General features: G+C 52.1%; 1 protein-coding gene across 1 annotated transcript; it reads left to right on the plus strand.

The window, feature by feature from the left end:
- Positions 1-1,732: 1,732 nt before the first annotated feature.
- Positions 1,733-12,134, plus strand: ALOX15B (arachidonate 15-lipoxygenase type B). Its single transcript, XM_055406435.2, has 14 exons — positions 1,733-1,962; positions 2,036-2,258; positions 2,544-2,625; positions 5,290-5,412; positions 5,664-5,767; positions 7,003-7,175; positions 7,395-7,541; positions 7,641-7,844; positions 8,876-8,962; positions 9,114-9,283; positions 9,463-9,584; positions 9,682-9,782; positions 9,862-10,032; positions 10,418-12,134. Exons 1-14 carry the CDS (start codon positions 1,816-1,818, stop codon positions 10,595-10,597), a joined length of 2,034 nt encoding a protein of 677 aa, XP_055262410.2. The 5' UTR covers positions 1,733-1,815; the 3' UTR covers positions 10,598-12,134.
- The last annotated feature ends 1,298 nt before the right edge of the window (positions 12,135-13,432 follow it).

Consider the following 13,432-nt stretch of genomic DNA (forward strand, 5'->3'; position numbering starts at 1 on the left):
GCAAAGTAATGTCTGCTTTTTAATATACTGTCTAGGTTGGTCATAGCTTTTCTTCCAAGGAGCAAGTATCTTTTAGTTTCATGGCTGCAGTCACCATCTGCAGTGATTTTGGAGTCCAAGAAAATTAAGTCTGCCACTCTTTCCACTGTTTCCCCATCTATTTTCCATGATGTGATGGGACCGGATGCCATGATCTTTGTTTTCTGAATGTTGAGCTTTAAGCCAACTTTTTCACTCTCCTCTTTCACTTTCAAGAGGCTCTTTAGTTCTTCTTCACTTTCTGCCATAAGGTGGTGTCATCTGCATATCTGAGTTTATTGATATTTCTCCCGGCGATCTTGATTCCCGCTTGTGCTTCATCCAGCCTGGCATTTCTTATGATGTACTCTGCATATAAGTTAAATAAGCAGGGTGACAATATACAGCCTTGATGTACTCCTTTTCCTATTTGGAACCAGTCTGCTGTTCTATGTCCAGTTCTAACTGTAACTTCTTGACCTGCATACAGATTTCTCAGGAGGCAGGTCAGGTGGTCTGGTATTCCCATCTCTTTGAGAATTTTCCGCAGTTTATTGTGATCCACACAGTCAAAGGCTTTGGCATAGCCAATAAAGCAGAAATAGATGTTTTTCTGGAACTCTGTTGCTTTTTCGATGATGCAATGGATGTTGGCAATTTGATCTCTGGTTTCTCTGCCTTTTCTAAAATCAGCTTGAACATCTGGAAGTTCACGGTTCACATATTGTTGAAGCCTGACTTGGAGAATTTTGAGCATTACTTGACTAGCGTGTGAGATGAGTGCAATTGTGCGGGAGTTTGAGCATTCTTTGGCATCGCCTTTCTTCAGTACTGAGAGTTACGTGTAAGAGTTGGTCATCTTGAAAGCAGCTCTCCTTTCATGCCGTATCCTCTGATATTGCCCTATTTCTCTGCCTCCCTCTTCAAAGAAAAAATTTATTAAAAAAAAAATCCTCCTCCCTGTTTCTACTTTCTTAACTTTTTGTAATTTTGCAAGTTTAGGAAATCAAGTAAGATGCACACAGGAAAATAAAATGAAAGCAAACATTTCACAGGAGACCACATCATTTGGTTCCAGTTCAACCTTCTGATTCCCCACCAAATTTCCCAGAGCTAAGAGAATGTAACTGTTGCCTGCTTCAAGGTTCCTCCTGTTTCAGCAGAAATATACAGAAAACAACAAAAGGTAGCAGAATGGGAACAATGGTTAGAACTAGTGGGGATTTAGGCATGGAGAAATGCAACAGGTTGATCTTCTAAGTTATTCTGGATAAAACAAACATTGGCTTTTGCCCCCTTCCCAAGCTCCATTAAAATGGCAGAAAAATGGATTTTTCCCCCCCTGGCCCGTTGCCCCGCATACAGGATCTTAAGTCTCCTGATCAAGGATGGAACCCGTGTCCCCTGCATTGGAAGTGACAATCTTAATCCCTGGATCGCCAGGGAATTTCTCTGCATAGCTTTTCAAGGCTTAGAAGGCAAAGAAACAAAGAGGTGGACAAACGAATCCCTGAGCTCCACTGGATCCCAATTCCGTCTGGCCCTGCCCATCACTGAAAGGGTCTGTCTCCCAAACCTCAGTCCCTACAGGACCAGCCGACACTGCGGCTTGCCTCTCTCCCTGCCTCTCAGCCACGCCCTCGCTGCCCTGAGCCAGGGATTGCTTTTTGAGGCGGTGACAGGCCCCACGGGAACTCAGAGTTGCCCGGCCAGGGTGCGGAGGTGCATGCCCCTGGGGGTGAGCGACTGGGCTCTTCAGTCCGACCGGCAGGAGAGAGCCAGACTCCGGCTATCACCATGGCCAAGTTCAGGGTGAGGGTATCCACCGGAGAGGCCTTCGGGGCCGGTACGTGGGACAAAATGTCTGTCAGCATCGTGGGGACCCGAGGAGAGACCCCCCCACTGCCCCTGGACCATCTCGGCAAAGAGTTCAACGCGGGCGCCGTAAGTGCTTGGGAAGTAGGGGTTGGGGCGGAGGAGGGACGACCCTCTGGGATACTAACCGTCCTCCCCACAGGAGGAGGACTTCGAGGTGACGCCCCCCCAGGACGTGGGCCGGGTGCTGCTGGTGCGCGTCCACAAGGCGCCGCCGGGGCGATCCCGGCCCCTCGCGCCGTCGGCCGGGGACGCCTGGTTCTGCCGCTGGCTCCAGCTCACGCCGCACGGGGCCGCGCCGCTCTGCTTCCCCTGCTACCAGTGGCTGGAGGGCGAGGGGAGCCTGGTGCTGCGGGAGGGGACAGGTGAGGGGCACACAGGAAAGAGGAGGCGGCTGGTGTGTTGGGGAAAAGGGCAAGGGAGGATCGGAGAGATGAACCGGTGTCGCCAAGGCAGAGGGACAGGGGCACGGGGTTGGGGGTGGGGAGGGGAGGTTGGGGGAGGGGGATGTGGCAGTATAGAGTGGGAGAAGCCATCCTTCTGTGGGCAAGGGACCTGGTAAGGGGTGGATCAAGTGGAGGGGGGAGTAGCTGAGGCCAGGGGTCAGGGGCCTTTCTCTGCCCTCCTCACCTGCTCCACTCCTCCCACAGCGAAGATCTCCTGGGAAGATCACCACCCCACGCTCCAGCAACAGCGCAGGGAAGAGCTGCAGGCCAGGCAGGAGACCTACCGGTGAGGAGGGGGCTTCTATATGGAAACGGGGTGGAGATAGGTTGCCTGCGTGGGCCAGGGTCAGCCCTTTTCTGCTGGTGATGGTGTGGTAGGAAGTCTCCATCTGATCCTCTGTCCTTTCCCATCACAGCATCATCAGGAACTCCTTAGAAATGCAGATACTCAGAACCTCCTCAGACCTCCCGAATCAGATATGGAGGGGGGAGGGCGGCAATACTGGTGTTTTTTTAATGAAACTATGGTTGATGTGATGGAGTCACAAAGAGTAGGACACAACTGAGCGACTGAACTGAACTGAATCGTTGATGTACTATATTAGTTCGGGGTATACAGCATAGTGATTCAGGTTGTTTCTAGATTATATTCCATTATAGGCTATACTTCCCAGATGGCTTAGATGGTAAAGAATCTGCCCGCAGTGTGGGAGACCCGGGGTCCAATCCTGGGTTGGGAAGATCCCCTGAAGAAGGTAAAGGTAACCCTCTCCAGTATTCTTGCCTGGCGAATCCCACGGACAGAGGAGCCTGGAGGGCTACAGTCTACAGGGTCGCAGAGTCGGACACAACTGAATGACTAAGCACACACACACAGGCACACAGGTTTCGGGCATAATTTTGTGTGTGATACAGTAAATCTTTGTTGTCAGCAATATTGTATTAAGGAGATTTCCAGGTGACTCATACCCACGAAACCTTGAAACCTATTTAATCTCAATGCCTTAGTCTTGCTGACATCTTTCTTCCCCTGGGGCTTTTTCAAACATCAACATGTGTGTTCTCCTGGAAGTAGGGGCAGAACCAGAAATATGCCACCCCAACCCCCAGGAAACTCATCCTCCAGGGTGGGCAAAGGGTGGGAAGGGGCTCTTTCTCTGCTCTGGGCTCAACATTGTTGGAGGTCAGCTGCGATAGCTGAGTCCTAGAGGGCCCCCTGGCAGAAGGTGGAGGGCTTCAGAAGGGACTGGGGCCTCTGGGGTCTCCTGAGGCAGAAATCCAGGGACCCCACTCAGGAGCAGGTTTTCAAAAAGTCATGATCTGGCCAACTGGGCTGTCTGAAGCCCAGGCTGCAGGCTTTTGCTTCAGGTCTCTGGGGACACAGCAGCTGCAGGCTCATTTGGCTCCTGGTGCTTCCACATATGTTGTGAATTATATCCCTGAGAAAACCAGGAGGCCCAATCTGCCAGCAACGGCCGCAGGTGAGGGAACAGATGGAGAGGGCCGTGTCCATGGAGTGAAGGAGCACTTTCTTCCTTTCTTGGCAAAACAAACACACAGGAGTCAGGAGATGCAGGGCCAGCCTCGGTGCAGGGCAGAAGATGTGAAAGGTTAGGCAAATTCTTTAAACTTTTTAATCCTTATTTTCTCCTGAAAAAGAAACTAAGAATACCAGTCTGATCTGTGTTTTTAGAAAGAACAAATGAGAAAATGGTTATGAATGCAGCTTATCAGCTGCTAAACCCTGCACAAATGTATAGACTATTGTTCATAATGTCCCCTGGTTACCTCTGCTCCCGGTGGCTACACCTTCAATATTCAGAGCAAAGTCTCAGATCCACAGAGTCAGCATCACCTGGGAACTCATTAGAAATTCAGGGTCTTGGGCCCACCCATCCCAGACCTACTAAATGAAAATCTACATTTTACCAAGATCCGTGGGTGAACTAAATTTTTGTACATTGAAGTTTGAGAAGCAGGGTTTGGCCACCACTTGGTGGCAGTGTACTTTAATTACAAATTGTTCTTTGAAGGTGCCTGTTTGAACCCAAGGCAATGATTGAATGAACTAAAGAATGAACAAGGGAAGGAATGAAAGGACGACTGGCTGGGGTCAACTCAGCTTTGCAGGGACATGATTTTACCATTTCACCCAAAGATCTCAGGCTGTGTTGCTGCTGGATAATGGGATTTAGAGATGCTTTAGGCCAGACCAGAGAAAATTTCTAGGCTTCCTCAAGCTACAGAGGCTGAAGTGTTTCTCCATGGGATGCCTGCCAAACGCAATTGATGCCTTCACACACTCCCACCTTCAGGACAGTGTCCCCTCTGCAATGCATCTCTGTTGGTTGGGAGTTTTGCAAAAGCAAAAACAGACTCCAACTAGCAGACAGAAAATTAAAAGGAATGTGTCAACAGGTCACAGAGATATTCACAGAAGTGAGGGCTGGAAGCATAGCCAAATCTCAGGGGCCAGAAACAAAGTGACTCTCTTCCCTGTCTCTGGAGCCCCCAAACGCTTCTCTCTCCTGCTTCACTTTTCTCTCTGCAGAACAGCTTTCTTTGTTCCCAGGCCACATAATGGGAAATGGCTGTAACTAGCAGTCCTGATGTTTACATGTTATAACCCAGATAGCCAGAGAGAGAAAGAGAGAGATATCCCCAGGTCCAGCCCCAATCTCCAATTCCCCAGGAAGGATTCTGATTGGCTCCTCTCTGGCCAGATGCCCAACCCTGGACCAATCAATGGACCAGGGGAGAAGTCTTCCAGGGAACATGGCAGCTCCCCCTGCAGGCTTGAGGGTGGAGGGGAAAGGCAGAGCCCAGAAAGACTCCCGCTTGTGGAAAGGGCTGGCCCTGACCAGGGCCTTGAAGAGTCTGCCACCCCCTATCCCTTGTCAGTGGGTTCCCTGAGGCTTCTTGCTGACTGCCTTCTGGCTCTTCCCTTCAGCTGGAAGACTTACATCCCAGGCTGGCCTCGGTGCCTCGACGAGGAGACCGTAAAAAACCTGAACCTCAACATCAAATACTCTGTGGCCAAGAACACCACCTTCTACCTACGAGGCGGCTCTGCGTGAGGACAAACCCCCTCTCCTGTCCATGGGTCTCATACCCTAGGACCCCGGCCTTCTGCCCTCCCCACCATCAGGAATGTGGGTCACATGACCCTGCCCAGGGCAAGGCCTCCACTCACCACCTATTCCCACAGGGTGATGGCAGCCTTGGGGCAGTGACTGCCTTGGGCCCCAGAAGCTGGTATGGAATCCCAGGAAGGATAAGCCTAGCTGATGCCTCCCCCACCCCACCCCTCACATCTTCTGGCAGGTTGGCTGAGCTGAAACTTAAAGGGCTGCTGGACCGCAAGGGGCTCTGGAACAGTCTGAAGGAAATGAGACGGGTGTTCAACTTCCGGAAGACTCCAGCTGTGGGTGAGGGCTGCAGATCTCTTCCCTGGGGCATCAGCTCTCGCTATCAGGAATCTCAGAAAACCAAGCCCCAGTTCACTGTGCGATCCTCACTGAGCCTTACTTTCTCCCCAGACACAAAAGAGGATGTGTACTGGGGGCGTCTCTGACCTTTTAATCCATCAGACACTTTTTGGCTACTACACACCAGACCCTGTCTTAGGGGCTGTGGACACAGTCCTTGTCCCCCCAGAGCTTCCAGTTGAGCAGGCAAAAAGAAAAGTAGGCTCAAAAGTAAATCAAGAAGTTCACTTGTGAAGCCTGCACATCGTGGCTCCAGTGAGAGTGTGTAAGGGGCAGCTGGCTTGGTCCAGCAAGGGAGTGACCCACAGAGGTGACTTTAGGCTGAGTCAAAACTTGAGACCTCAAAGTTGGGTAGGTGTCAAGAGTGCTGGACATGGTGTAGGGGAGCAGAGGGTGCTTCAGGTTCAGGGGGTGGTGCAGGTGAAGGCCCTGAAGATGGAAGGAGCAGAGACCTCCTAGGGGCAGAAGCTGCTGCTGTGGCCAAAGAGTATTGATCCAGGGCGGGAAGATAGGAGGTGAAGCAGGGGAGGTGTCTGGGCCCCCAGCTGTGCAGAACTATGGAGGCCATGGTAGGATCTCGGGCCTTTCCTATATGCAGTGGGAAGGTTCAACCAGCTGCCTGTTGGGGAATGCTGTGGCCAGCTGTGCCACAGGGGATGGGCTGTCCGGACAGCAGTGGAAGCAGGACAGGACATGAGGCTCTGGTTGTGGTCAGCAGAGGATGGAAACTTCAGCAAGGCAGTGATGACACGGAGTGGATGGGTGGACCAGGAGCTACTGAGGATGGAGAATGAACAGGACTTGATGGGAGGAGGATGGGGGGAGCTGCTCTGCTCCAGGTGATCTGGTGGATGGAGGTGCCATTTCTGGGAAGCCAGGCAATGGGGCGGGGACCGGGCTGGAGCCGGAGCCCATATTCAGCCTCAGATGTGCTGTGTTTGAGTCACAGAGGTGGGGATGGCAGGGAGATGGTAGGCCAGGTGGGTTGGGGACTAAGATATGCTGCTTGGGTGAACTGAAGCCAAGGGGTCAGAGGAGGTCACCCTGAGAAAGGTACAGACTGAGAAGAGAGGGGCACACAGGACCGACTCAAGAGAAGCTCCACCATGGCGCCCAGGGGGCAGTCCCCCGGGGGCTGGGGTGACCAGGCCCATCTCCCCTGCCCCTCCCCACAGAATACGTTTTTGAGCACTGGCAGGAGGACGCCTTCTTCGCCTACCAGTTCCTGAATGGCCTCAATCCCGTCCTGATCCGACGCTGTCACCACCTCCCCAAGAACTTCCCTGTCACTGATGCCATGGTGGCCCCAGTGTTGGGCCCTGGAACAAGCCTGCAGGCAGAGCTGGAGGTGAGGAGCCCTGCACACCCCCATCTCAGTCCTTGAGGCCCATCCCTACCAAAAAGGAACCGTACTCACATTAGTTAAGGACCTACGGTTCACAGTGTGCCAAGAACACCCTATCCTGTGTACACTCCACTCCTAGCCCCGCATCCTCTCCCACATTCCCATACTCCCCACCTGCAGAAAGCCAGATGGCAGCCCAGGCTCCCCTGCTTTCTTCCGCAGAAGGGGTCTCTGTTCCTGGTAGATTACAGCCTTCTCGCTGGTGTCCGCACTAATGTCATCAATGGGAGGCCTCAGTTCTCCACAGCCCCAATAACCCTGCTATACCAGCGCCCCGGCCGTGGGCCCCTGCTGCCACTCGCCATCCAGGTCAGCAGCTGGCAGGTGGCAGGGCAGGGGTGGGGAGTGGTCTGACTGAGAGGTGGGCAGACACTCAAGGCTTCCTCTCCCCACTGGCCCCTCCTACAGCTCAGCCAGACCCCCGGGCCCAACAGCCCCATCTTTCTGCCCAGTGATGACAAGTGGGACTGGCTTCTGGCCAAGACGTGGGTGCGCAATGCCGAGTTCTCCATCCACGAGGCCCTCACACACCTGTTACAGGCACACCTAGTGCCCGAGGTCTTCACCCTGGCTACACTGCGCCAGCTGCCCCACTGCCACCCCCTCTTCAAGGTCAGTGGCTCAGAAAGGTGGCCCAGACTGTGCCCCAAGCCTACAGGTCCCTGCACCTGAGCCTGCCCCTCGGGGTGCCTCATCCATGCAGCCTGTCCCCACATGGCCCTGTCCTTCCAGGCCAGGATGCTAAGCCCCCATCCTGCCTCAGTAGCAACTCCCTGCACAACTGCCCCAAGGGGCTGCTTTCCGGCAAGCCCTAAGCTGGGGTGAGGTGATAGGGACTGGGGATAGAGGAAGGACCGCATGTGACAGCAGGTTGTGCCCCAGAGAGATTCCCTTCTAGGGGAGCTCAGTCCAACAGCTGTCACAGGAGCCCAGCTCCTAGGAAAGGAGAGACCTGGGGAAGACAGATGCCAAAGTGAGAACATGGCCAGCAGGTTTTCTGCAGATTGCTGCAGAGATGGGAAGCTGTGAGAGAGAGACCCGTGTCTCTAAGGTGGGCTTTGCTAAGCCATCAGATGGCCCAGATTCATCCCCTCCAGGGGCCTGGAGCATCTCCTCTGTTAGTGATGGGTCCACAGCTGCTGAGACTTTCTGATTCTTCCTTAGACAGTCTCCTAGGTCCTGGATGCAGGCCCTACCCTGTCCTTTTCAATCCAGGCTGATTCTTTCTGACAATCAGCAGCTCCCAGGGCCTGGCACTCAGTGGTGGGCTCTAGGGGATGGTTCCACATTGCCAGGCCCACAGGCCCTGGTTTTCATGGTGCTTTGCCTACCGAGGGGTCAGAAAATCACAGGATGCTGGAGCGGGAGGGATTCACAGAGCTCATCCAGATGAGCCCTCTCATTTGCCCGGTGATCTGATACCCAGAGAGAGGAACACACATGGTCAAGGACACAGAAAAGGATGCTGGTGGATCTCAGCCCCCATTACTGGGCCTGAAGCCCTGATCTTTGTACCAGGCAGCCTCTCTTGTCTCTGTTATCTCTTTCCATGAGTGATTTACAGGACTGGGTGCCTCTGTGAAGCAAGGCGTGGGACCAGAGATACTCAGGCTTTACCCAGCTCTCTTCTCTGGCCCTTACAGCTGCTGATCCCTCATACTCGGTACACCTTGCATATCAACACGCTGGGCCGAGAACGGCTCATTGCCCCTGGGCAGGTGGTGGACAGGGTAAGGACTGCTTTAGGGAGAACAGGGGTGGGCTAGTCCTTTAGTATGAAGACTCTGAGATCCTGGGGGGGGAGTGGCCCTGTCTCCCCAAACAGTATTACCTCCTGCTTCAGGGGCAAGGGCTGTGGTAACCAGGAGTCCAATCTCCCAGTCCACAGGCCTTGGTATTGGAGGCTTCTCTGAGCTGATACAGAAGAACATGGAACAGCTGACCTATTCTGCCCTGTGTCTGCCTGATGATATCCGGGCCCGAGAAGTTGAAGACATCCCAAACTACTACTACCGGGATGACGGGATGCAGATCTGGGGTGCAGTGGAGCGGTGAGGGACTCAGCCCCAGAGAGCTTCAGCCTTGGGGGCAGGGAGGAAGGAGAAGGAAGGCCCATGGAGGCGCCCACCAGGAGGAGGGATGGACCTTAACAGCACTGGGACTGGGCAGGGGCGCTTCTCAGAGAGGGCTGGGGTTGACAGCTGGGACAGCAACCCCATGTACCTTGCAGCTTTGTCTCCGAAATGATCAACATCTACTACCCAAGTGATGAGTCTGTCCGCAGTGACAGTGAACTCCAGGCCTGGGTGTGGGAGATTTTCTCCGAGGGCTTCCTAGGCCGGGAGAGCTCAGGTAGGGGGACCTCAGTTCTTAGGTCCTACCCTCAGACCTTGGCAGCATTGTTCTCAGGACCCTTATAGCCCCATTCCCAGCCCAGCTCTCCCTGCAGGTCTACCTTCCACCCTGGGGACGCGGGAAGCCCTGATACAGTACGTCACCATGGTGATATTCAACTGTTCCGCCAAGCATTCGGCTGTCAGTGCCGGGCAGGTGAGAAGGGTCAATGTCAGGGGGCAGGATTGCAGAGGAGGATGGGCTCCTAACCTCACTCTGCCCTCTTGGCTGTCAGTTTGACTTTGGTGCCTGGATGCCCAACCTGCCACCCACCATGCAGCTGCCACCGCCCACCTCCAAAGGCCGGACCAGGCTGGAGGGGTTCTTAGCCACCCTCCCACCAGTCAATGCCACGTGTGATGTGGTCACTGCCCTCTGGCTGCTGAGCAAGGAGCCTGGAGACCGAGTGAGTGTGGGGCTGAGAACCCAGCTTGGCCAGCCCTGGGGTAAGGGAGGTGGTGCTGTTTACCCTTCCTGACCCAGATCCCACTCTACCGTCACACACCCCACGGAGCCTTCCCGGGGGACACATGGGCACTGGACATCTCACAAGGAGGGCCAAATGAGATGATGCAGAATCACCCTTCGCTGCAAGGGAAGTGTATGATACGTTCCAGGGTGGTTGGGCCCTTTGACTTGAGCTTTCATCCTCAGAGCTGCCCATAGTAATCCTCACTGTTCAGGGGATGGCGGCTCAATCAGAGGCTGCTTCAGATCCCCCGGGGTGGATGGCTAAGGCGGGTCGCAGCTGCATAGCAGCCCCTTCACCCACCCTTGTGTTTGGTTCCCAGCGGCCCCTGGGCACCTACCCGGACGAGCACTTCACCGAGGAGGCCCCGCGCCGGAGCATCGCAGCCTTTCAGAGCCGCCTGGCTGAGATCTCGCGAGACATCCAAGAGCGAAACCATGCCCTGGCGCTACCCTACCCCTACCTGGACCCTCCCCTCATTGAGAATAGCGTCTCCATCTAACTGCCCTGGGGAACAGGGCCCCATGGGGCATCACTCTAGGCTACCTGCCACCCAGAGAAAAGGACTCCCAGAAAATCAGGCTCCCCTATGCCTCTCCTAGGACAATAGCCTGGTATAACTCACCCCCCAACACACACGTGGTGAAACAGAAACAAAGCAAAAACATAAAACCCCAGAGAACAGAACCTCATTGGAGGGCACCACTATACCTTTTGAAGATTCTAAGCCTCAAAGTGCCTGCACAACTGCAGCCCCCTGGAAGAGTACCATGGCAGGAACACAGTCCTGCCCCTGGTCCCACTGACCACAGCTGACTGGACCTAATGGTCACCTGACTCGAGGGCAGCCCTCCTCTAGACTGTCCGCCTGAAAACTGCCAGAGAAGTTGATAGTGACCTGTGGTCACAGCTTCAAAATGAACAACCCACTGAGAAAGGGCCACAGGAAGCAAGGCAGGAGGATATACTGCCCAGGACAAACAGGCAGTGCCCACATCCGCTTTCTAAAAAAACATGCCCCAAAGTTGGACAAAAGCCTTGCATATTATAAAACAGTTTCCGCTTCTGGAGACTTAGGCGATATTTTATCATTCATCATACGTTGCCTTCTAGATTCAATCTTCAATGACAGAATTCCAACATTTCATATATATTCTTCTGTTTTTCTTTTTTCTTGTTCTGACTCAGTGAACATCCATTAAGGCCAAAAATGTGTCCCCTTGAATTCACCTGATGATTTCCATCTCTGTCTCATAGTGTAGGTAATAGAGCGCTGGTTTTTTCAGTTCACTAATTTTTACAAAACACTGTAGACAGATACAATATATATTTGCACAAATATGGCCACTGAAATAAATAGAACAATGCTTCAGAAAGGGGAATGCTGCCCAGCTCACAGCACTGAAGCTGTTCATTCTTTATTGAGATTCAGTGCAGCCCCATATAATTCAGAGATACAGCTATCAAGCTTCTTTTGTTTAAAACAATTTCTGCAAACTCAAGCAATAAAGGAATTTGTGAAAAAGAAACCAAGAGTCTTGAGGGACTGAAGAATGGGTTAAACACAGTAGGAGTTAAACTCAGTCAGGAAGGACTGGAAACGGGAAACTGTGGGCACAAGGACCAGCGGACATTGTCCTCAGGCACTGTGGTCAGGATGACGAAGCTCCTCCTACTTTTTGTCCTTGGCTCAATATTCAAATTCCATGAGGGAGAATCTGTGCTCGACAAATACCTCAGCTACTTCCCAGAGTTTCCCAGCCTACCTTTCAGTTAGGTTGCAGTCACATGACCAATTCTGGCCAATGGACTGTGAGAAGAGTGATGTAGGAGGGACATCCAAGATGAAGCTGGCACGCCACCTCCATCGTTCACTTGCCCTTGAGGTTACCATGGAGGCATGTTGCAGAACTCCTGAGCCTGTCCTTCCCTCTGTCAAGACTGTAAGCTCCCTAGACTGTAAGCTCTCAAGGACAGGGTTCGTAACTGCTCCCCACACTGTAGATGCTCAGGAGGTGTTGAATGGAGGAATTAATACACAGATGATTCCTGAAACACTTCAGTGTCCTTTTTCACTTACCTGTGTGTCTTCTCAACTAGACCATGAATTTCTGGAAGGTGGGAGTCATGAAAAGGGAAAAGAGGAAGGATTGTAGGGTGGAAGGTCCCAAAAGCTGGGAGAGAGTCCAGCTTACCTCCTGCCACTCCTTGTCTAGTGTTCCAAAACAGGGTGGTGTGAGTCACCAGAGATTGTTGTTGGTCAGTCACTCAGTTGTGGCTGACTGTTTGTGACCCCACAGACTGCAGCACACCAGGATTCCCTGACCTTCACTATCTCCTGAAGTTTGCTGAAACTCAAGTCCATTGAGTCAGTGATGCCATCCGACCATCTCATCCTCTGTATCCCTCTTCTCCTCCTGCCCTCCATCTTTCCCAGCATCAGGGTTTTTTCCAGTGAATCAGTTCTTCTTATCAGGTGTCCAAAGTACTGGAGTTTCAGCTTCAGCATCAGTCCCTCCAATGAATATTCAGGGTTGATTTCCTTTCGGATTGACTGGTTTGATCTCCTTGCTGTCCTAGGAACTCTCAAGAGTCTTTTTCAGCATAACAACTCAAAAGCATCAATTCTTTGGCACTCAGCCTTCTTTATAGTCCAACTCTCACATCTGTACATGACTACTGGAAAAACCATAGCTTTGACTATACGGACTGTCTAGATTTGTCATAGCTTTTCTTCCAAGGAGCAAGCATCTTTTAATTTCATGGCTGCAATCACTGTCCACAGTGATTTTGGAGCCCAAGAAAATAAAATCTGTCACTGTTTCCACTTTCCCCCCATCTATTTGTCATGAAGTGATGGGACCATGATAATAATTTTTTGAATGTTGAGTTTTAAGGATAGAGAAGGATAAAGTCCTGGGTAGGTAGAGGTAGAAACAGATATAACACTATAAGGCACAGAAGGAGGATAATGAGACAGTGCAGACACAAGGGTTGTGGGACATAAAAACTAAAGGCAAGGAACCAAAGGTGTGGGTGGGTGTGAGAGGTCAAGGGTCATGGGTGTGAAGCCACAGGGCCCTGGTGAAACAGTTGACAGTGTAGCTTTGGAGGAGAAGTCTTGGAAGTCTCAAACTTCAAAGTCTAATGTTTACAAAATGTTCTATGCAATATTACTTATAATAGGAAAAAACTTTTAGAAATTTAGGAAACAATCCAACTAAGAAAAATAATGCTGGTAACAAATTCAGTCCTCAAATGCTGACACAGAAAAAATATCCATGATATATTGCTATGTAAGTGGAAAATTACTTGCACAATGATTATCATGGTATGA

Source organism: Moschus berezovskii, chromosome 20 (genome assembly GCF_049115385.1).
Source record: "Moschus berezovskii isolate FMDL1 chromosome 20, NW_MosBer_1.0, whole genome shotgun sequence".
NCBI lineage: Eukaryota > Metazoa > Chordata > Mammalia > Artiodactyla > Moschidae > Moschus > Moschus berezovskii.

Bases quoted from the DNA above. Each gene is read 5' to 3' on its own strand.
- ALOX15B (XM_055406435.2), top strand. From the start codon at position 1,816: ATGGCCAAGTTCAGGGTGAGGGTATCCACCGGAGAGGCCTTCGGGGCC. The intron at 8,963-9,113 runs GTAAGGACTGCT...CCAATCTCCCAG, and splicing joins CTGGGCAGGTGGTGGACAGG to TCCACAGGCCTTGGTATTGG. The intron at 9,585-9,681 runs GTAGGGGGACCT...CTCTCCCTGCAG, and splicing joins CCTAGGCCGGGAGAGCTCAG to GTCTACCTTCCACCCTGGGG.